Source organism: Kryptolebias marmoratus, linkage group LG23, assembly GCF_001649575.2.
Source record: "Kryptolebias marmoratus isolate JLee-2015 linkage group LG23, ASM164957v2, whole genome shotgun sequence".
In the NCBI taxonomy this organism is placed as follows: domain Eukaryota; kingdom Metazoa; phylum Chordata; class Actinopteri; order Cyprinodontiformes; family Rivulidae; genus Kryptolebias; species Kryptolebias marmoratus.
This window is the reverse complement of record NC_051452.1, coordinates 6,639,942-6,662,008: the sequence shown is the minus strand read 5'-3', so window position 1 is coordinate 6,662,008 and position 22,067 is coordinate 6,639,942. Positions and strand designations below refer to the sequence as shown.

The following is a 22,067-nucleotide window of genomic DNA, read 5'->3' as shown; positions in this document are numbered from 1 at the left end:
CAATCAGAACCAAGGAACCAATCAGAACCCAGGAACTCAATCAGAACCAAGGAACCAATCAGAACCCAGGAACTCAATCAGAACCCAGGAACCAATCAGAACCCAAAACTCAATCAGAACCCAGGAACCAATCAGAACCCAGGAACCCAATCAGAACCCTTCTGTCTTCTGGCCGCAGCTAAAAGACGCTTCTCTGTAGAAAAAAAAAAAAAAGCTTCAGTGTTGGCTGAGAGCTGAACTAATCAGCTGAAATATGATGAATTTCAAACAAACAGAAGCTAAAATTAGCTCAACAATAGCTAAAAGCTAAACAAAGCAAAATGGAATCAAGAAGCTAAATGTGGCACATCAGGACCTAAAAGCTAACTGTAGTAAATCTCAAACCAGAAGCTAAATGCAGCAAAATAGTCGCCAAATGGTCAAGTTAGAACAACAGTGGCTAAAAGCTACATGTAGCAAAACCATGGCTAGAAGTAGCAAAACAGCAGCTGAAAGCTAAAGTTAGCAAAACAGTAGCTGTAAACTAAAATGAGCTTCACCTTAGTTAAAAGCTAAATTCAGGAAAAGATGACTGAGAAGCTAAATGTAGCAAAACTAGCTAAAAGCTAAAATTAGGACGACAGTGGCTAAACGCTACATGTAGCAAAACCATAGCTAGAAGTTGAATATAGCAAAGGCATAGCTAAAAGATAAAGTTAGCACAACAGTTGCTAAAGGCTAAAATGATCAAAACTGCAATTAAAACCTCAAATTAGCACAACTGTAGATAAAAGCTAAATGTAGCAAAACAGTAGCTGAAAGCTAAAAGTAGCACAAGAAGACAAATGGAGCGAGTTCTGCAAACAGAACAATGTTCTTAAAGAACTGAGGACATCTAAACGGATTTCTACAGGAGAATATTTATTAAATAAATCAAAACGTAGAAAAATTACAAAAAACAAAAACATTTTGGTTTTTAACGGGTAAATAACAAAAATCATAAACATGAAAACAAATGAATTTTAATTTGTTGAGACGTGTAAATAAATAAAGTTAATGTTGTTTAAAGTCACTTTTCTTATAAAACTCTAGTTTAATTGATGCATTCTGTCAGAATCAGAACCAAACAGAACAAATCTAAACTGAAGGTTCTGATTCACATTTAGACATTTAAACACAAATATGGAAAAGCTCTGATCCGAACAGCCCGGTCTGAGTCCAGTCAGTAACACCAGCTAAGCTCAGTTCTGGAGGTGGAACAGAACCTCACAGCAGAACCCGTCACGCCAACCAGAACCTCGTTAACTCGTCCTCCTCAGACGCTCCCGAGCCTCAGGCTGGTTATCGGGTCAGTCAGAGGAACCTTGACCCAGTTTCTTTTATCTGGGTTACTGCTGTGGTTCTGGTTCTTTTTCAGATCTGTCACCCAGCAGAGTTTCCACTGATCAGTCAGGAGAACCTTCACGGGTCAGAACCTTAAAAGAACCCAACGAGCCTCAGGGCTGACGGCAGAATGACACTGATGCTGCTCCTCCGGGTTCCCTCATGAATGTTGACTAAAAATGTCTTTAAGTGCTTCCATCCATCCATCCGTCCATCCATCCATCCATCCGTCCATCCGTCCGTCCATCCATCCATCCATCCATCCATCCGTCCGTCCGTCCATCCATCCATTCATCCGTCCGTCCATCCATCCATCCATCCATCCATCTGTCCAACCAACCATCCATTCATCCATCCATCCGTCCGTCCGCCTATCCATCCATCCACCCATCCATCCGTCCATCCGTCCATCCATCTGCCCATATGTCCATCCGTATGTCCATCCATCCGTCCATCCATCCATCCATCCGTCCATCCATCCACCCACCTATCCATCTGTTTATCTGTCCGTCCATCCACCCATCCATCCATCTGTCTATCCATCCACCCATCCATCCATCCATCCGCCCATCTGTCCGTCCATCCATCCATCCATCAGTCTGTCCGTCCATCAACCCATCCATCCATCTGTACATCCATCCATCCATCCATCCGTCCATCCATCCACCCATTCAGCTCCTCATGACCCAGAAAGGAGAAGCGGATCAAGATGATGGATGGATGGATGGACTTTCTCGTTCTCGTGGGTCGCACCGTCCTTTAGAACCACCACAAACAGAACTCCGGTTTGAAATAAATCCTGAAGTGAGGAACAGGAAGTTGAAAAACCCCCCCAGCTATATCTTCCTTTATTTATACACTGCAGAGAAAAGCCTCGAGGTTAAGAACCTTTTGGGTCAATTAACCCGCTTCCTTTATCAGCCGAACATCAGTCAGCGGGTCGGACCTCAGAACCAGGCAGCAGGTTAATTACATTCACCTGCCGCCCCCCCAGGTGCGCCTCAGCAGCAGAACTCTGCCTTTTCTCAGAGATGTGAAAAATGGATGTGGGCTTAAAATCCCAGAGCCTCCAGTCTGAGGAAGACTGGTGAAGGTCTGAGCGATCCGTTCCGTCCTGAAGCTCCGAGGTTTTTAACATTTTACAAGAGAGACGAAAGAAGAAGAGACATAACAAGAAAATACCTTAAAAAAAAAAGCAGCTGAAGTCAGAAACACCAGGAAAACTGTACTAACGCCCGCATATTCCTGTTTGAGCTGGATAAGAAGAACAACAGAAACGTCACAGCTGCTTCCAGTGGTCGCCATGGTAACCGCACACCTGCACTCTGTAACAGGCAGATGGACAGAAACGGACTGAAAAATAAGCCTTAAACAAACTGAGCCGTGAGCGGCGTTAGGCTCTGATTGTTGCTCCTTCCTGCAGCGTTTTATGTCCCAGATAATCCACGTTTCGGAATAATTTGCGTTTTGCTTCGAAGCTTCGTAACGAGATACGGGACGAATGTTTTTGAGCTGAATAATAATTAGAGAAATTGTATTTACTGAACCTGCTGAGTTAAAACAATCAAAACAGAAGCTAAAATCATCAAAACAATAGCTAAAGGCTAAAACAAGCAAATGGTAGCTAAGAGCTACAACGAGCAGATCATTAGCTTTAAGCCACAATAAACAAAATGACGGATAAAAGCTGAAACAAGCATAACAATCGTTAAAAGTTGAAATTAGGAAAAATGGAGCTAAATGCTAAAGTTAGCAAAGCAGTAGCTAAAAGCTAAATGTAGCAAAATCGCAACTAAAAGCTACAATTAGCAAAAAAGTAGCTAAAAGCTAAATGTAGGAAAACCATAGCAGATAAACTTTGCTAAATTTGAGCTATATTTAGCTACACAGCAGCTAAAAGCTGAAATTAGCATAAAAAGACAGAAACAGAGCCAGTATTTTATTTTAAATAAAGATAAAAAAATCTAAAAGTCACCTGAACGAGCCAAATGTTTTGATTTAAGAACAGCTAAAATAAAAACTATGAGGAAGAAGTTGGTAAAAAATGTTCCAAGGAAACTTTAAACAGGGAAACCGTGAAGGAGCTGAAAAGTTTTGCTCCCTTAAATAAACTTTTACAATCTGGGTGTAAACGTTTAAAAATAAAAAGCAGTTTGAAGAGAAAGCAGAAGAAAAGCAGCTCGCTGGGAGCCGACAGTCGGAGAAACCAGCAATCATCTTCGCCTCTTCTCACATTTCAGCCTTAAATATTTAATGGAGAAAAGATGAGAGTCCAACCCAAAGATTTAAGGATCTCCTCCTGCTCCGCTCCTCTTACTCTTCCTCCGCACTCCGTGGCGGCCATCTTGAATCAGTTTGACTCCAGAAGTTAATGAGTTGCAGATCTCCTGAGAGTTTCATGAAAATCCATCCTTCACGAGACACAAATAGACACAAACAGGCTGAAACATGACCGCCCGGCTTTTGCCTTTTGGGAGATAAACATATTATTAAGTGAAGAAGAAGAAGAAGACATTCCTGCTGGATTTAGCTGAACGAGGAGCGTTCCTGTTTGGACTCATTCATCTCTGCTGCTGTTTGTCCAAAGCTGCCCTGGACGAGGATTAATCAGCAGAATGTCCCTTTAATTCTCAGTTATATGAGTGGGAAACATGCCGACTCGCGCCTCCGACGGACGGCGAACTCATTTTTCTTGTGGCGAAGCGATCGATCAGAACTGCTTCGTCACAGAGAGTCCAAACCGTTTATCTTTACCACTCTGAGTTACTCTTACTCATGGGTTCTGAGTGATCCTTCCTCTTCCTCTTCCTCTTCCTCCTCTCTGCGGTCGGGTCATGGATGCAGCAGGTCCTCCTGGGGGGAACCTGCAGGCGTTCCCAGACCAGAAGGGTTAGATAGTCCCTTCAAGATTTAGGTCTGCCCTGACACCGGAACCACCTCAGCTGTTTTCTTTCGATGTGGAGGATCAGCGGCTCCACTCCGAATGGAATGCCACTAATGCACCCCCATACCATCAGAGAGGCAGGCTTTGATAACAGGCTGGCTGGTTTGGACCCATCTGACCTCAGAACAGTCCTCTTTGGTCCAGAGAAGATGGCTTTTTCTTTGCCTGATAGAGCTTTAAGCAGCATTTCTGAATTGGGGTTTCAGATCTGAACCTTTTCAGATCTATCCGTTCAGCAACAAAGAATCAGAACATCCCTTCACTTTGTTATAAACACGCTAAACATTAGCGTTAAGCTTTGTGTTATGGGGGGGGGGGGAGCAGTAAATCATCATGAAAAATAATAAACCAAACAATCGAAATAATCTGTTATGTTTCCTGACAAACCAAACATCGAGCAGAAACAACCAGTGACTGAAACCAAGCTCACCAAACCACTAAATCTCCATTTATCTTCCCCTTTTCCTTGCACCGAAATGAGAAATTTATGTTAAAAACCAAAAAGGAACGTGTCTGCCTTCTGTGAAGCTGCTCTCTGTGTATTTAGTCCATAAAGATTTAATCGACCTTTTGAACAGCTCCCAGCTTCGTGGTATTTGAAGCAAGTTTAAGTCCAAACAGTTCGGTGCAAACACAATGAAGGCAATGAATCGTTTCTGTGAGGGTTTCTGCCAGTTTCAACAAATCTAATGACCAATAAACATTGGTTATTTTACAATAAGTAAATCAGCTTACAGTGAAGTCATTTATGGCACATATAGACGGGTTCTTCAGGTTCATTTGTGTGTTTTTTTTTCCATTTCCCACCTTCATATTCTTATTTTTAGATGGGGTAGTGGGCACAGCGTGTGTTGTGTCTTCAGGGCTTTTTCTGTGACACCTGTCTATGAGCAGTGAAGTCCAGCTGCTGGTGATCTGCTCAGTTGTCTCGCCTCCTTCCGGTCCAGGGGGGACTTGAGACAAAGCCGTGGACCGGTCCCGTTAAAATCTCAGAATTCATGCTGCAGGATTCTCTGACAGCAGATATCACAGATGGGCTCCGAGTCCCCGAGGTGATACTGTAGAAGAAGAGGTGGTGTGACATCAGAGGTAAAAATACCACAAAGAGTAACAGATACTCACTGCAGGCCTCCGTGGGAATATTATGGTTATCAGTTCTTACAAATCAGCCCGGCTGGACGAGGATCGGAGGAAAACTGTAGCCATAAACACACAGAACTCAGTTAGCTCGAAGCTAAAAGTAGCAGAAGAGGACAGAAATAGAGCAAACACGCCGAAGCAGATTAAATCTAAACGATGTTTATGAAGGAAATGAAGAGATCTCAGTTCATTCCTATGAGTAAATAAATTAAAAGTGTCTATTTTACAGTTTTATTTTGATTGATGACTGAAACATTTTAACACTTAATATAAAACTTAGAGGTATTTTACATTTTGGAGATTTGTCGGTTTTATGTCACAAAGCCAGTATCCCCAAATGTTGCCCAAAATATCTTTATGGATCAAATATAATCCCTTAAATCTCTTAATAATAAGTACAGAAACACACAGTGGTTAACTATAACAGCTTCCTTTTTAAAAATATTTTAGAAAACTCTTTCTTCACCACCATAACCAGTAATAATAATTGTTTAAAGTTCATGCCCAACAAGGAGAAATTCACAATCACCAAACGTCATACAACCCAAATTCCATAAACGCTGGGACGTTGTGTGAAATCTAAATGAACATTAAATGCATTTATTAGCCAGAGGCACTGATGCACCCCTATACCATCAGAGAGGCAGGCTTTTGAGCTGCTCACCGATTCAAAAATCCTACTTTTGTACGTCGTGTCTTTGCAAAGTGGTTGAATCAAACAGAATAAAGCAAAAAATAAAAGAGTGAAAATGAGTCATTTGTGTCATAAGTCATAAGTCAAGATCTTCTTATTTTTATCTGTTTTGGACAAATCGTGAGGATAACAACATGAACACTCTCACTTTGTGTTGGGAGTAATGCTCAGCTACTACCACACCAAATTCTGGGTCAACATCTGTAACACTGACAGATGTGGAGCCATTTTTGTGTCAGTTTGCAGTGGCGGTCATCTTGAATTTGGTTGGCTCTAAAAATTATTCAGTTCTATTGAACACTTTCTGAAAGTTTCATTAAAATCTGTCCAGTGGCTCATGAGATATTTTGCTAACAGTCATGTAATGAAAAAGTGATCTGTTTGCTCTCGGAGCATGTATGAGGGATGATGCTCAGCTACTACCACCACCAATTTTAGCCTAACATCTGCATAACAGAGTTATAGCCATTAGTGTTTCCTAATGTGGCGGCCATCTTTTATTGGGTTTACTTCAAAAAAGTAAATATTTGTAGATACACATTCAGTGATTACTTCCTGAAAGACTCGTTAAAATCTGCCCTGTGGTTCGTTAGAAACACAAAGGTAGGAACTATAGTGCGACAGCATTTATTTTGAAACCTATACCGGATGTAGTTCATGCTACTTCCAGTAAACTTTGACGTTGCGCAGCGAAATTGTTCCTCAGACAGATTTATAGACGTTAATAACGAGGCAAACCAAATATATAATGTTTAGATGTGTTTTTTAGGCGATGACAGGCGCGTGCCGACGGAAAAAACCGTTATTGAGCCCGATGACGTCAAGGACCTTCTCTTATTTTGAAACGCGCGCCGGACGCAGTCGTCGTTAGTTCCGGTTAGCTTGACGCTCCGCTGCTAAATCGTCTCGCCGGCAGGTTCGGGGGATGTTGTTCACCGGGAGAGCGGCGGGATCCGAGGTCCAGAAGCAGGCAGCGGCTCCGGGAACATGACGGCGTCCAAAGAGCCGACGAAGAAGAAGCCCAAAGACCCGCAGCAGGACGAGGTACCGACATCTGACCCGGTTCGGACCCGGTTCGTTCCCGGTTTACGGCCATCCGAGGCACGGTTATCCCTGCAGCTTAATTAATCACGTTATTACCAAGAAAAAGGCTCTAAATTCTGATTTATCTGACGTTTGGATCAGTCCGGATTTAAAGGGCGAGCAGAAAAGTCTGCTTTAAGGAAAATAAGATCAAACAAGTTTTATTTTTGGAAATTATTCCGAAAAAAGTGAAGAAAATGGAGGAAAATTCCACTTTTGAGTCATTTTGTGGCTCTTTTATTTGACTGTTTTTGTATAAATATCTGGTAATCTCGTTTTGTTTAAATGTATTTGTCTCATTTTCATCATTTTGTTGTTTGTGATTCTTTTCTTTCCAGTTTATTATGATTCTTATCATTTAATTTGATATATTTTTTATTATCTTGGCTCTTCCTGTGATAAATTGAACCTTATTTTAATTATTCTGATCTGTTTTTGTCTCAGTGTAAATCTGTTTTGTTGCTTGGTTCTTTATTTTGTTTCTGTTTTTTATTTTAAATGTCTTTAAAGTTGGTTTATTTAATGACTTCAGTCTCATTTTTGTTGTTTTGTGGATCGTTTTGTCTTTGTTGGTCTCTTTTCTGCATCTATAATATTATTTTCCAGTCATATTTGATTATTTCTTGCCTCCTGGCTTAAAGCAAATGGCTTCTTGCTTCTTACACAAACATTTATTTATTCTCTCTGAGCTTTAAACTAAAAAAATCTAAAATATTTAAACTTACGAAACTGCAGAGAACAGATAATATAATTAATAACGCCTAAAAATGGTTCTGGTTTCTAAAATCAGTTCTTTTTTTTCAAATTCTGAGCTTTATTTTATTTCACCTGATCAAAAATGAACTTTTATTAAAGTTTCACTGAAAACGGACAGTTTGATGTTCATGTCTGTGACTATAAAGGCAGATTTACCTGCACACAGGTGGATTTCTTCCAGTCCCGGCCGTCTCCATCTGTGGATTTTGCTCACATCAATCTGCGGCAGATTTCTGGTTTAATCCGGGTTATTCCCTGAAATCTGAGGGATTATTCCTTCAGATGGTTGCTTTCACCTGTTTCTTGTGTTCTTAATGTTTTTGTCTGTGTGTGTGTGTGTGTTTGGGAAATGTCTCATGGATGGATAGAGATTATAATCCTTAAGATGTGCGTTCACGACCGATTAACCTTCGGAGTCAAGTTCAAGATGGCCACCACAGCCACCAGACTCACAAACCGTGCTTGAGATTTGCCCATCCCTTACGAGCGTTCAGGAGGTCTCAGGCCGGCCGCGGAGACTTCTGGTTCTCCTGCAGGTCTCGTAAAAAAACCCAGAGAACTCGTCCAGAACCTGCACTTCCTGCGTTCACCTGAACCAAGTGGGAGGAGCTCTGCGGCGGCAGCGAGACGAACAATCGCCGCGCAAGTCACGCGAGTCAAAAGTACGACACACTTGCCATCTTAGTTTGAAACTCCGGCGGGCGACATGCATTCTTTCAAGGAGCGGTTGGTGTTTTCAGACGGCTTTATTGCACAAAATATGCAACAGCCTTAATCTGAGCCTGTTCTTGATTAAAAATAAGTCTTTGTGTGTGTGTGTGTGTGTGTTCTGCACACATGGCGGTAAACACCGACACACACCTGATTTCCTCGCCTGCTTTGATTCTGATGAACACGCCGTCTCGGTGAGCGGTGTGTGACGAAGCACACCGAGAGCATGTCGAGGATTAGCTCCGACATGTTGGACTAATACAGAGGCGTGTGGGTGTGTGTGTGTGTGTAAGCTCTGTGAGGAACATCTTTTCACTGAATGAACCATTTGACACATGACGCCGATCGTTCCGGACATGTTTGAGTCCATGCAGGTCCGTCTAAAGCACCCCGGCATCAAAGCAAAGCAAGAACGGTTCAGATTAAACCCCGGACACCGGCAGGAGAGTGAGGCGAGGATGTACGGAAAGCCAAAGGTGTCATAATTCATCGTTGTGAAAATACACCACCGGGTGTTAAATAAGCACCATCCGGGTATTAACGCCACACTGGCCCTCTGCTAGCTGAGAGCGTTTAACTCTTCGTTGTCGCCCGCCACCAAACGGCGGGTGAATGAAACTCTCAGAACTGACTCACTGGATGAACGAAGTCACCAGAATTTTAATGGCCGCCACAGCTAATCGAACCTAGCGAGCACCAAAAAGCCACAATTTACAGATACGGAGCTTAAATCGGAGAGTCCGGCTAACTCTGCTGTTATTGTTGGAGTCATCTCTGTCTGTCAGGAAAATATCTCATGAACCACAGGCTGGTTTTTAAGGGAACTTTCAGGAAGCGATCACTGGATGTACAGCTACAGGTGATCACCGCTCGGAGTCGTCAGAGTCTTCTGTAAATGTTGGGAAATGATTCGCCCGTTTTTATTTAAACGTGAAGCACAAATGGCGAGGTCGAACGAAGCGCTGCCGAGGCTCACGTTTCCAGGAATTTGAAGCTCAGGTTGGAGCTCCGACTCCAAGCTTTTACAAAAGAAATGAAAGAAAAGTACGGTTATTAGGATGTCATATTACCGTAACGCCGCATGTCGTCAGAACAGCTTCAATTAGCCTCGGCCTGATGAAGTGCGGCTCTTTGGCACTCCACTCCACTCCGCACTAATGCTCGATGATTTCAGCCTTCGAACGAGCACTTTAGGGCCCGCTTTCCTCCCTCTCGCCGATGCCTCTGCCCTACATGTCACTAGCCGCTGCTCGGCTGGAAGCAGTCGCCTGGAGGAGTCTGCGGCCGCCGCTCCTTCCATCTGTGCCCCGGCGACGAACTCCCCCCCTGTCCCTCAAAGTCACTCAGATGTTCTCTGTTTTCAAGCCAAACTAACGGGGAGCGATCAGCGCGTTTATAAATGTCCCAGAGCTAACCGGTTAAAGTCCTATCTTGTTTCGTCGTGTCTATTAAAAATGGCGGCACACAGGTTTTTAACGTGGCCCCTTTTATGGAGGCTTCAGGGCAGAAAAAAGAAACGTTTCTGCAGCTGACAGCAGCCGAAAGTCCCTCTGATGGTGCCGTTTGGGTTCAAATAAAAGCTTTTCGTCTGACCGCTCCTCAGCCGATTATCCCCCACTCTGTCTGGACAGGACAGGTGAAAGCTGCGTGTGATTTTACAAAACCAACAAGCTGTGTCCAGTTCAAACTCTTATCTCCCGCCAACACAAACAAAAAGGCCTCTGTTGAACAAATCAACTGATTGGTTCTTCCTGTCAGTCCAATTCAAGATGGTCGCCGCGTTAACCAACGCATAAATGACCACAGCTTACAGACACTGAGCTAAAGGCAGCCATCAAAGAGCTAAAGGCAGCCATTAAAGAGCTAAAGGCAGCAATCAAAGAGCTAAAGGCAGCCATTAAAGAGCTAAAGGCAGGCAGCCATCAAAGAGCTAAAGGCAGCCATTAAAGAGCTAAAGGCACCTATCATAGAGCTAAAGGCAGCCATTAAAGAGCTAAAGGCAGCCATCAAAGAGCTAAAGGCAGCCATTAAAGAGCTAAAGGCAGGCAGCCATCAAAGAGCTAAAGGCAGCAATCAAAGAGCTAAAGGCAGCTATCATAGAGCTAAAGGCAGCTATCAAAGAGCTAAAGGCAGCCATCAAAGAGCTAAAGGCAGCTATCATAGAGCTAAAGGCAGCTATCATAGAGCTAAAGGCAGCTATCAAAGAGCTAAAGGCAGCCATCAAAGAGCTAAAGGCAGCCATTAAAGAGCTAAAGGCAGCAATCAAAGAGCTAAAGGCAGCAATCAAAGAGCTAAAGGCAGCAATCAAAGAGCTAAAGGCAGCCATTAAAGAACTAAAGGCAGGCATCCATCAAAGAGCTAAAGGCAGCCATTAAAGAGCTAAAGGCAGCTATCATAGAGCTAAAGGTAGCTATCAAAGAGCTAAAGGTAGCTATCAAAGAGCTAAAGGCAGCCATCAAAGAGCTAAAGAATGTCATGCTCCTCGCCTTGTCCATGTCCACACCGTCCAGGCTCACAGTTTCTCACCATCATGTCTTGTTTTTTGAACGTGTCCGCAGGAGTTCGTGGACGTCAGCCCGCCGCAGAGGAACTGGAAGGGCATCGCCATCTCTCTGCTGGTGATCGTGGTGGTCTGCTCGCTCATCACGCTGTCGGTCGTCGTCCTCACGCCGGGTACGTCGAAACTTTCGAGTCGTGATTTAGAAGAGATTTAGAAACTTCTGCTTCTGCAAACTGGCTCTTTTTGACTTCTTAGGCTAATTTTAGCTTTTAGCTAAGGTTTTGCTTTTGTTCTTTGGAGATAAATCTTAATAAACTTGATTTCTTTGTTTCGTTTGTGAACAGCTGAGCTTCCTGAAAGCAGCAAGTCCAAACTGACTGTGGAGGATCTGTACAGACCTGAGTTCAGCCTTCATGACCCCGAGGCCAGGTGGATCAGTGGTGAGTAGCTGCTCGCCCGCCGCCAATGAGCTAAAGGCAGCCGCCAACGAGCTAAAGACTGCCACAAAAGAGCTAAAGGCAGCTGCCAACGAGCTAAACGCAGCTATCAAAGAGCTAAAGGTAGCTGTCAAAGAGCTAAAGGCAGCCACCAACGAGCTAAAGGCAGCCCCCAACGAGCTAAAGGCAACCACCAACAAGCTAAAGGCAGCCGCCAACGAGGTAATAGCAACCGCCAAAGAGCTAAAGGCAGCCACCAATGAGCTAAAGGCAGCTGCCAACAAGCTAAAGGCAGTTAATCATGTTTTAGCTACATCTGTTACCAAAACACCTCATGAACCACTGGACGGATTTTAATGAAACTTTCAGATTATAATCCTTAGATGTTCTTCAACAACTAATATTCTTTTAGAGCCAACCCAATTCAAGATGGCTGCCACAGCTAATCAACCCTGCCCAACACCAAAATGGCTGTAACTCAGTTAATTTTACACGTTAAAAAGATGTGCGGTAGTAGCTGACAGTCATCCCCATTAGTTCCATATTACTTTCGAGATTTGACCAGAAGGATTTCAGTTTGAAACTGGCAGATTTTAAGCTTTTAACGACTTCTTTAAAATACAAACCGAGGCTCAAATACAGTTTTTAACAAATATATTTAAAGATATAAAAGCTTCTGATGGATCTGAATTATTTTTTGCTCAGTCACCATGAGTCTGGTGAGGAGATGAGGGATGTTTATGTAAATTTCTGGAGTTATTTACGAGGGCAAACAGCAGCAGCAGCTAGCTGTAGCACTTCCAGCAGGACTGCCATCATATTTCAGACAGATTAATGATGTAATGTGAGAATGATGACAGTAAACATGAACGGCTGTGAGTCTGAAGCTGATTTAAGACGCAGTGATCCACTTTGATGTTGTTCGTTAATCACAATTAAACTTTATTTCTCCAAACTGTTGCTGTTCAAAGAGCTATCTGGAGCAGGTAAGATACTGTTTAATAACATCTCCTGAGAACCACACTACAAACAGATCTGAACTGTTCCTTTTAAAAGGTACATTTTGGTTTGTTTGAGACACTTTGTTTCTTTTTTTTTAATTTGATTTTTTCATTATTTGTTTCTTTTTTTTGGCACCTACAGCGAACAAAATCTTTAAAAATAAAATAATAATAGGACAACCTGCAGTGTTGTTGTTGGACAGAAAGGGATTCCAGGTTATTTCAAATAATCCATCCCTGTCAGCCAAAGTCAGACGGATTTCTTCTGCATTTAAGAAACTGAAGGACCTCTCTAATCCAGCTCGTATCTGTAGGTGGAGGTGCAGGTTTCCAGTTTAGCAGCATTAGCCGAGGTTTGAATGTTATTAAGTCCTTTTTAGCAGAAGAGACAGTAAGAAGGCCATGTTTTTTCTGGTTCTGTTGGACCAGACTAGAACCTCTTCATGGAGGAACAGCTCCAGAACATCGTGAGTAATTCACACCGTCAGAGACTCTTTTTCAAGCCTGGCTTCAATGCAGAGAGCTTGATGTTGAACCGACATCACCTGAAACTGAAGCTCTTTGAAACGTCCCCCATAATCTGAAACCAGCCGTCCCCAAGTCCCTCTCCCGTCCAGTTTGAAAATATTTAAACACAGAGAAGAGACGGTTCCTCTCGGTGAGGGGAGAGGTTGCAGAAACAAGACACAGTTTGTAATTTTAACATTTGTGGCAAAAAATATCCCGGAGCCGAACCCTGAACTCACGTTGGCTCGCCGTGTTTTTGTTTTAAAAATAAGAAGCAAGCTTGCCGCAGAGGATTAGATGAGCCGCGCGGCGTTTTACAGTTGAGTTCACTGACCTTTCTCCTCCTCGGTTCTCCTCCAGGTCACGCCGCCGATTACGTTTCCCCCCCCGTGGCATTGCGTAACCTTCGTCCGAAGCGTCTCGCCGCTCGTCTGACGTCTGCGCTGTTTGACCGGCTCCCTGACAGCCTGACAGACTCGGAGCTCTGAGAGTAAAGAGTAAAAAAAGAAGCAAAATAAATAGCAGCTACTGATGGAGGAGGACGATTTAAAGAAGGGCAGCAAGGTTTTTTCTGGTATCTGACAACATGACAGCTAAATTATTGGCTTCAGGGGGAATTCGGCCCTCTTGATGACTAAATATATCCAAAACTCTTCTTGAGGAGACTTGCTGAGGCGACAGAAGGTGAGTGGAGGGTGGAGAAACAAGGACAGAGGTGGAGGCAGACAGCAGAAACCTGGCCTGACTGCTCTGGATAAGACCCGAGCTCCACTTCCTGCTGTGTCCTTCACTTTCACCGGGAGATAACACTAATGACTCGTCCTGTTTCCTGCGGCTCCTCATTATGTGACGGATCAGCTGCGAACACGCACACGTATGACGGGGATTTAGTTTTCTTCTGTCCGCGTACGACTGGGATTTCACGTCCGATCAGTCTGAATTAGCTTCAATCTGCTGCTCCTGTATTTATTTAGAAACAAACAAAATGTGTTAGGATTCTTTACATGCATTTCAAAGCAACCCCAAAACAGAGATAATAAAGATAGGCTCATTTAATTAATTTTTAATGGTTTAATTCAGTCCTTCTTTAGACTTTATTAGATTTATTTTTAAATATGAGCCAGAATCTGATGCAGAACGTCGCCTGTAGCTTGTACTGTACCGACTCCACTTGTTTTTTACAGAAATACTTTAACATTTTTCATGTTTTTCCTCATTTAACGGCCCCACACAAAATTTAAAAATTAAGGAAAATTATTTTAGTGGACTTCATAAAAAGAACATGGAAAATACTGTCTGTGTGTGTCAGCACAAAACATTTACAAAAATAAATGAAACTTAGAAGCTAATTAAAGGTTGACTCCTACAGCGATAAGAGGCCGAATTTTATTGTGAATGGTGGTTGAATCGTACCGTAATTAAAGGCTTAATTGTACTGTGAAAAGTTGAATCTTACTAAGATTAGAGGCCAAATTGTACTGCAATTGAGGCTAAATTGTACCCCAATTAGAGGACAAATTGTACCCTAATTAGAGGCCAAATTGTACCACATTAGAGGCCAAATTGTACCACAATTAGAGGCCAAATTGTACCACAATTAGAGGCCAAAATATACTGCAATTGAGGCCAATTGTACCACAATTAGAGGCCAAATTGTACTACAATTGAGGCCAAATTGTACCACAATTAGAGGCCAAATTGTACTGCAATAAAAGGTCAAATTTTATCACAATTATTGACCAAAATGTACTAAGATTAGAGGCCAAATCGTACCATATTTAAAGATCAAATTGTACCATAATTAGAGGCCAAATCCTTCTAAGATTACAGGCCAAATTGTACTACAATTGAGGCCAAATTGTACTGCAATAAAAGATCAAATTGTACCCCAATTAGAGGCCAAATTGTATTGCAATAGAGTCCAAATTGTACCACAATTAGAGGCCAAATTGTACTGCAATTGAGGTCAATTGTACCACAATTAGAGGCCAAATTGTACTACAATTGAGGCCAAATTGTACCACAATTAGAGGCCAAATTGTACTGCAATTGAGGCCAAATTGTACTGCAATTGAGGCCAAATTGTACCACAATTAGAGGCCAAATTGTACTGCAATTGAGGCCAAATTGTACTGCAATAAAAGGTCAAATTTTATCACAAATATTGACCAAATTGTACTAAGATTAGAGGCCAAATCGTACCATATTTAAAGATCAAATTGTACCATAATTAGAGGCCAAATCTTTCTAAGATTAGAGGCCAAATTGTATTGCAGTTAGAGGCTAAATTGTGCCATAGTAAAAAGTCAAATCGTACTCAGATTAGAGGCCAAATTGTGTAGCAGGAGCTGAATTGTACTAAAGATCAGTTTTTGCTGCTCGTGTATCTTTAATGAAACAATTCGCTGGCAGTGCATCGACATACGTATCGTATCGGCTCCAATCCAGAGATGGAGAACCAGACTTTAAACACAACAAAAGCTTCCCAACGTTCACCAGTCTGAATACACCAAACTAGAAAATACTTTGAAAAAAAAGCTAACAGGAGTTTGGTTTTATTATCACCTTTTAAATATATAAATTTTTCTGTTGGTGATTTTGTTTGTTATTTTTTATCATGTTCTGCTTGAAATGAGCTTTGTTAATGGCAGCCTAAAACAAACAGTTGCATGGGGTAAAAATAGTTCCTCTTTCATCCCACAGTGTTGCCAGTCATAACAATTGTTTTATAATGCTAGAGAAAATGGACATGTAGGATGAAATTGGATGAAAAGTGTTGATTTGCTGCATGCTGTTACGTGGGCAGATGCTAGATTGGATCACCTGGAGGGTACTGCGCTGCAAGGCATCACTGAGCCTGCAGGTTATGTTTGCAAAGACGGCAATTTGTTTTATTTGGATCATTTAATTTGCCAGTTTGAAACTGAAATGGTCCAAAATAAGTTGTTTATTTGTTTATGTTGCGGCACGCTCTGCCTTTAAGACATTTGCTGAATGTGAGAGAGGAGAGTTTTTGCATTTTATTTATTTAGCATTTTGGCTATTTCTGTGTAGGAAAAAAAGATTCTTGTTTTCAGATATAAAGCTTTTATATAATGAAACACCTGCAGTTTATTACCTGATGTGTGAAAGCTGCTTCTTATTACCATGAAAATAAAATTTAAAAAATTAAAATTTTCTTCTCCATTGAGGAAAAACTTAAACTTTGCGTCAGCCCCAATTCTGAAAAAGCTGAGTCGTTGTGTAAAATGTAAATAAAAACAGAAGGCAACAATCAGCAAATCTCACAAACCCGTCCACAGATGCTGCTTAAAGCTCTATCAGGCAAAGAAAAAGCCAGATGTGAACAGATGTGTCTCCTCTGGACCAAAGAGGAGAACTGTTCTGAGGTCAGCCTGCCTCTCTGATGGTATGGGGGTGCATTAGTGCCTCTGGAAAGGATCTCCAGGTTTTAGAGCAACATCTGCTCGCATCCAGGACTGTTGAACAGACAGAATGGGATAACCTCAGCTCCAGATGTTTACAGACTGATGGGAGAAGAAGAGGAGATGCTGCACAGAGGAGAACATCTGGAGCAACTTTAAAAAGACGTGTTGCTGCCATTAAAATTAAGAATTATCTTATGTTTTTCCAAAAATGGAACAATTTCTTAAACATTTGATACGTTTAATATGTTCCATTGTGTATAAATTATTGGTTTAAGAGGTTTGCAAATCTTTGCTTTTTGCTTTTATTTACAAACCTTCAGTTTTTATAATTCGGATTTCTTGGATATTTTGGTCAGGATGAACATTACCTTGAGTAACGGTCTCAGATCTGGAGAAAGTCTTACATTTTGCTCGCTGAAATTTGCAGGAACCCTGTTTAGAGCTCGCAACACACCAGTGATGATTTGTTCCCATCCCAACAGGGTCAGCTGTCCCATTAGCTGTTTTATTGAGATGGATGATGAAATGGGGGGAACTGCCGTCTGACGCTGTGCGGTGGGAAAGCAGCCCCCCTTCAGGTGTGATGAAAGCCCAGAACCAGTGCAGACGACAGACGTCTGGGTCTGGATTTACTGCAGGTGCTGTGGGTCTAATTTAAAAACAAGTCTGTGATAGAAATTGCTTCCGTGACAACCTCAGACTTATTTTATCACCTCTCCTTTAACATTTGTGTAGCTGCCAACCACACATTTAACATCACAGGGGACACTTGGATATGATTTCTTATGATATTACTTTAAAAAGTAGCTCATAAATTGCGGGAAATGAAGCAGAATAAAACCTCACACACACAGAACCCAGACAACCCCACACATACAACACTTGGAAAAAAAATCAACCTCTCTGAGTTCAGTTTCTGCTAAAACAAGAGCTGAATATTATTTCTAATGACATTACGGACCAGTACGGTCAGGAAACCAGAGCGAAACGGTCACAGGCTGTTTTCTTTGAGCAAATTACGGCAAAAAAGGAACGCAAATAGATATTGTTTTCAGCTCGTGTTCTCGATGATCCTGAGGCCGCGTTTTTAGCACTTTGACAGGTAACCAAAACCACAAAATAATAATTCATCCATTCATTTACTGTCCGCAAGATAAAACAGCTCCAGGAGAGAATCATCCCCAGCAGTGGTACCTGTAGCCGATGCAGTCCATTTGGGAATCAAACTTGACTCAACATTACGAGATTTCTGACCAAGAGACCAGCGTTCTGTGCAGCTAATGTTTGAAGACGCCAACAGAACCACATCATCTGCAAGAAACAGAGAGGAGACCCTGAGGTTCTCAAACCAGACGTCCTGATGAACGCCACGAACAGGATCGACAAAACACATCCGGACAGAGTCAAACTCCCCCTGGCGCCCTTATCAGCTCTGTAGGGGTAAAGATCTGGTCCACTGCTCCACAGGTCGACAATCGATCGGAGCTTCCTGTCCAACACCCTGAAGTAAACCTTCCTGGGGAGTCTGAGAAGTATGACCCCCTCAATAACCCCACAGATGTCCCGGTCCTCCATCTCTCTGCCGTCAGAGAGCTTTTACCAACGTCTGCAGCCTCTGCCATGATAACAGACTTGCTTCCACCGAGTCCTCAGACTCTGCCTCCTCACGGGTGGACGTGGTGACCACCTATGAGGTGGAGATCCTCCACCTTCCACCAACCAACAATATCCTGAAGATGAACCATCACATCCTTGATCTGGAGCCTTATCTTCTCACAGTTCAGTGGAGGAAAGCAGGAAAAACAATGCATCACCATTTCATGCTGCTCTTTGAGCTCTTTGCCGATTTCCTGATCAGCATTACGGACGCTGCAGTGATTAAATGTTGCAACACGAGCCGTATAATGACTGATCTGTTTCCTGCTGCAGGAGTGAACCACTCATGGAGTCTCCCTTTACGCTGTGTTTATGTGAAATTCAGCTGAAAACAGCCGAGCGCGAGCGTGCGATCAGTTACAGATGAGTGCTTCGCGCTGCTTGGATTCTTGGATATTATGGGTTGTTTACACAAACAACGGGCTGCATCTTTAGACACGTATGAATCCGTTAATCTGAATAATTCTTCATCTATGAAGATGATAGAAACAGAAAATTAATCCGTCGACAGCTGCACAGCTTCTGGAGTCAACTGGATTCAGGAGGGCCGCCACATAGCCAACACAAAAACGCTTCTATCTCTGTCAGTTTTGCAGATATGGAGCTAAAGTTTGGTGTGGTAGTAGCTGAGAGTCATCTCCATAACATACTGTGAGCGATATCAGATGGTAAAAGATCTTAGTTTTAAACTTTGGCGATCAAAGCGTTCAAACTGGGACTGCCAGTCTCAGTTTTATGAGGTTTAGCAGCATGGTAGTTTTACGGATGTTTCAGATGCTGAAAGCTTAAAAGAGAACATTTTTGACTTTCAGTTCACTCGTTTGGTCGATTTTAGAGCAAGGAAAACACGTCGCCCTCCGGCTTAAAAACGAGACACTTCGAACGAACCGAGGCGAATACTAGCATCTAAACCGGTGCCGTTTCCCCCATGCGTTCAGATTCGATTTATCCTCGGCTGTCAGTCAACAACCAGAACACCGGTTCACATCCTGCCTGGAGTCATCCCACAGCCGAGGGATTTCCTGCAATCAGCCACAGATCCGCTTTAAATGAGATCCTGGAGTCTGAAGAGGCGAAGGGAAGGCAGAAAACAGCAAGAACTTCAAAATAAACACAGCTTTGTTTCCTGCACAGAGTTACTGAGGAAAGTAAAGGTTCAGATTCAGAGAGGCGTTAAAATAATCGAATCCTTAAATGTTAGAGCTTCAGGTGTTGGGGATGACTCTCAGCTACTACCACATTAAATCTGAGCTAAATGTCTGTAAATCTGATCGAGTTGCAGTTGATCAGTTGTAGACGAACATCCAAAGCTGCGTCCCCTGGTTCGTGAGATGTTTTGCTAACAGACAGTGTTGACTCAGAGTATGAGTTGTGGGTGAGTCTCAGCTACTACCACACCAAGTCCTAGCTCGGTTTCTGTAGAACGGACTGAGTTATTCTTCTTTTTGTGCCTTGCTGCGGCGGCCATCTTGAAACAGGTTGACTCCAAAAAGGTATCAAGCTATATGTTGTATATAGGGTTTCAATGGTTCATGAGATATTTTGCTAACAGAGACAAACTTCAGTCTCGAGTTTTCAGTTTTCAGCTACAGCCTGTTGAATAACATCAGCAGATTCTTCCCGTCGACCAAAGTGGAGAAAAAAATTCCATTTATTTAGTTTTTTGGGAACATTTGGACGTCTGAATTCGGATGAAAACAGCGGTTCTGGTTTGTGGAACACCCGTCCGGACCAACCGCTGGTTCTGGTTCTGCATGTTGGCCTCCAGCAGCTCGGAGACAGATCCAGGACATCAGATCCGTGTGTGTGTGTGTGTGAACTCCCAGGGGACGGACAGGCTGGTTTCCAGTGCCGACTAATGAACTGACAGCTTCTGAATCACCGCTGAAATGGAAATCAGAGAGGAGCGGCTCTGGCTTTCTTTGGCTTCGTTTTTTCTGCCTTTTTTTTGAAAGGAATGACATTTTCCTGTTTCCAGTTTCTCCGTTGCTGCAGTCTGTCATCAGTCAGGACCTGCATTAGACTGAATTTTTGTAAATATGTAGGTTAATACTTTTATTTAATAAAAACTATGAATCCTTGAAGGAACAGAACCGCTCCCCTCCTCGCTCAGGGTTTGTGTTTTGGGGTGGCTCAGCTACTACCACACCAGATTTAAGCTCAGTATCTGAAACTGAGTTGTAGCCATTTTTATGCTTTTAAGGTCAGTTAGCGGTGGCGGCCATCTTGAATTTGTTTGATGTTTCCTCCAACAACAAACAGCACTGCATCAAACCTCATCCTATTCTGGAATAAACTTTAAATTAAACTTTCTGTATGTTTTCCTGCTTCTTTGATTGATTCTCTCAGATTTTTTTTTTTTTGAAACCTACCAGATTCGGAGGTGGTGTACAGGAACACCGACGGAGACGTCATCAGGTTTAATTTCATCCTGAACGAGACGGAAATCCTGCTGAGCAACAGCACATTTGTAAGGATTTTAGTTCAGTTTTGTTTTGACCTTTCCTGTGTTAGATTTATTTCTTCTTGTTACGTACCGTCTCAGCTGTTTCTCTGTGTTCAGTTTGGTTTGTTGTGGCGTCAGGAAGTGTCCTAAATGTTGAGTTAAGACACTTTTTTATTCTTATTATCATCAGGTGGCTTTCAAGGTGGCAAAGTACTCGCTTTCTCCAGATCTGAAGTACGCCCTGTTTGCATACGACGTCAAACCGGTGAGTTTTTTTTTATTGATTCTTAGATTCGTTTGCAAACTGGAGGCTTCAGGGACGGGTTTCCAAAGACGGCAGCAGCTGAGGACGTCCGTTTGTCCCTCGGTTTGACGCTCAGGTTTAACGGCCTCCCACTGTGACGGGTGTGTGTGAACAAAGAAAAACAATCACCAGGTTTCTCCACCTTCTCCCCTTCAGTCAAAGTCAGCCTCACCTGATGAAGCTCCTGATGAAGCTCCTGTTTTCTTGCGTTGCAGTGATGCTTTTAGCTGCTCCGTTCAGAAATCACCTGTGAAGGAAAAAAAAAAAAAAAAGATCAAGTTCAAGGCAAATATTTGGCTTCAGAAACTTCATTTTATATCAAATATTTGACAAAACTCAACATAAAAATACATTATTAAATGTTGCTGTTTTTAGAACTCTCTCGGCTGGCTGCCATAGCACCTGGAAATCCCTTCGTATAATGTTTGACCTCATTGTGAAGCTTTTAAATAAAGAGCTGGAAGTCCTGATGACGTCACTCCATACCAATAAAACTCCAGTTTTCAAACAAAACCAGCTTGTTCCCTGGTGATAAATCACCAAATATCAACAAACTACGGCTCATTTTGAAACTTCTGAGATGAAGAATTTAAAAACAAGAACTCAATATTGGAAAATTCCTCATTGTGGCTCATTTTGACAGCATGGCTCACATATTGTACCTTATTGTATCATATCTTATATTGTAAAATGATCATATAAATATATAAAATCATACTGTGTCATGTCGTATTGGACCATATGTCATATCACACTTTATTGTATCATATCATGATAATGTATCCAATCATATCACCTCATCATGTGTTTCATATCATATTGTGTCATAAATCAGATACAGGCATCATATTGCATTATATTCTATCATATATTGTATCATAAAGATAAAATATGCTGTATTGTCCATAAAGAAAATCTGTTTCAGGTATATCTAGTATAGTATATAAGGTATAGTACCCTACAGTGTATAAGGTATAGTATCCTACAGTATATAAGGTGTAGTACCCTACAGTGTATAAGGTATAGTACCCTACAATGTATAAGGTATAGTACCCTACAGTGTATAAGGTATAGTACCCTACAGTATATAAGGTATAG

At 42.2% G+C, this 22,067-nt stretch overlaps 1 protein-coding gene and 1 long non-coding RNA gene across 6 annotated transcripts in view; one reads left to right on the top strand and one right to left on the bottom strand.

Moving 5' to 3' along the window:
* Positions 1-22,067, top strand: part of LOC108249008 (inactive dipeptidyl peptidase 10) — a 54,910-nt gene that overhangs the window by 9,726 nt on the left and 23,117 nt on the right. For 2 of the 4 annotated variants that reach the window (XM_037973782.1, XM_037973780.1), the window contains exons 2-5: positions 11,249-11,363; positions 11,535-11,630; positions 20,595-20,689; positions 20,856-20,930. In XM_037973782.1, coding sequence (XP_037829710.1) covers positions 11,249-11,363; positions 11,535-11,630; positions 20,595-20,689; positions 20,856-20,930 — 381 coding nt within the window. Of the gene's footprint in view, positions 1-6,719; positions 7,185-11,248; positions 11,364-11,534; positions 11,631-20,594; positions 20,690-20,855; positions 20,931-22,067 lie in introns of those variants that run through there. The other 2 variants (XM_037973783.1, XM_037973781.1) reach the window with 2 other exon arrangements.
* LOC112451531 overlaps positions 5,104-22,067 on the bottom strand; it is a 37,502-nt gene continuing 20,538 nt past the window's right edge. Inside the window, exons 3-8 of one of the 2 annotated variants that reach the window (XR_005232709.1) lie at positions 21,142-21,216; positions 20,757-21,061; positions 20,592-20,668; positions 13,470-13,619; positions 5,429-5,502; positions 5,104-5,364 (exon numbers count right to left, since the gene is read on the bottom strand). This is a non-coding gene — a long non-coding RNA (uncharacterized LOC112451531). The remainder of the gene's footprint in view (positions 5,365-5,428; positions 5,503-13,469; positions 13,620-20,591; positions 20,669-20,756; positions 21,062-21,141; positions 21,217-22,067) is intronic. The other variant, XR_005232710.1, reaches the window with a different exon arrangement.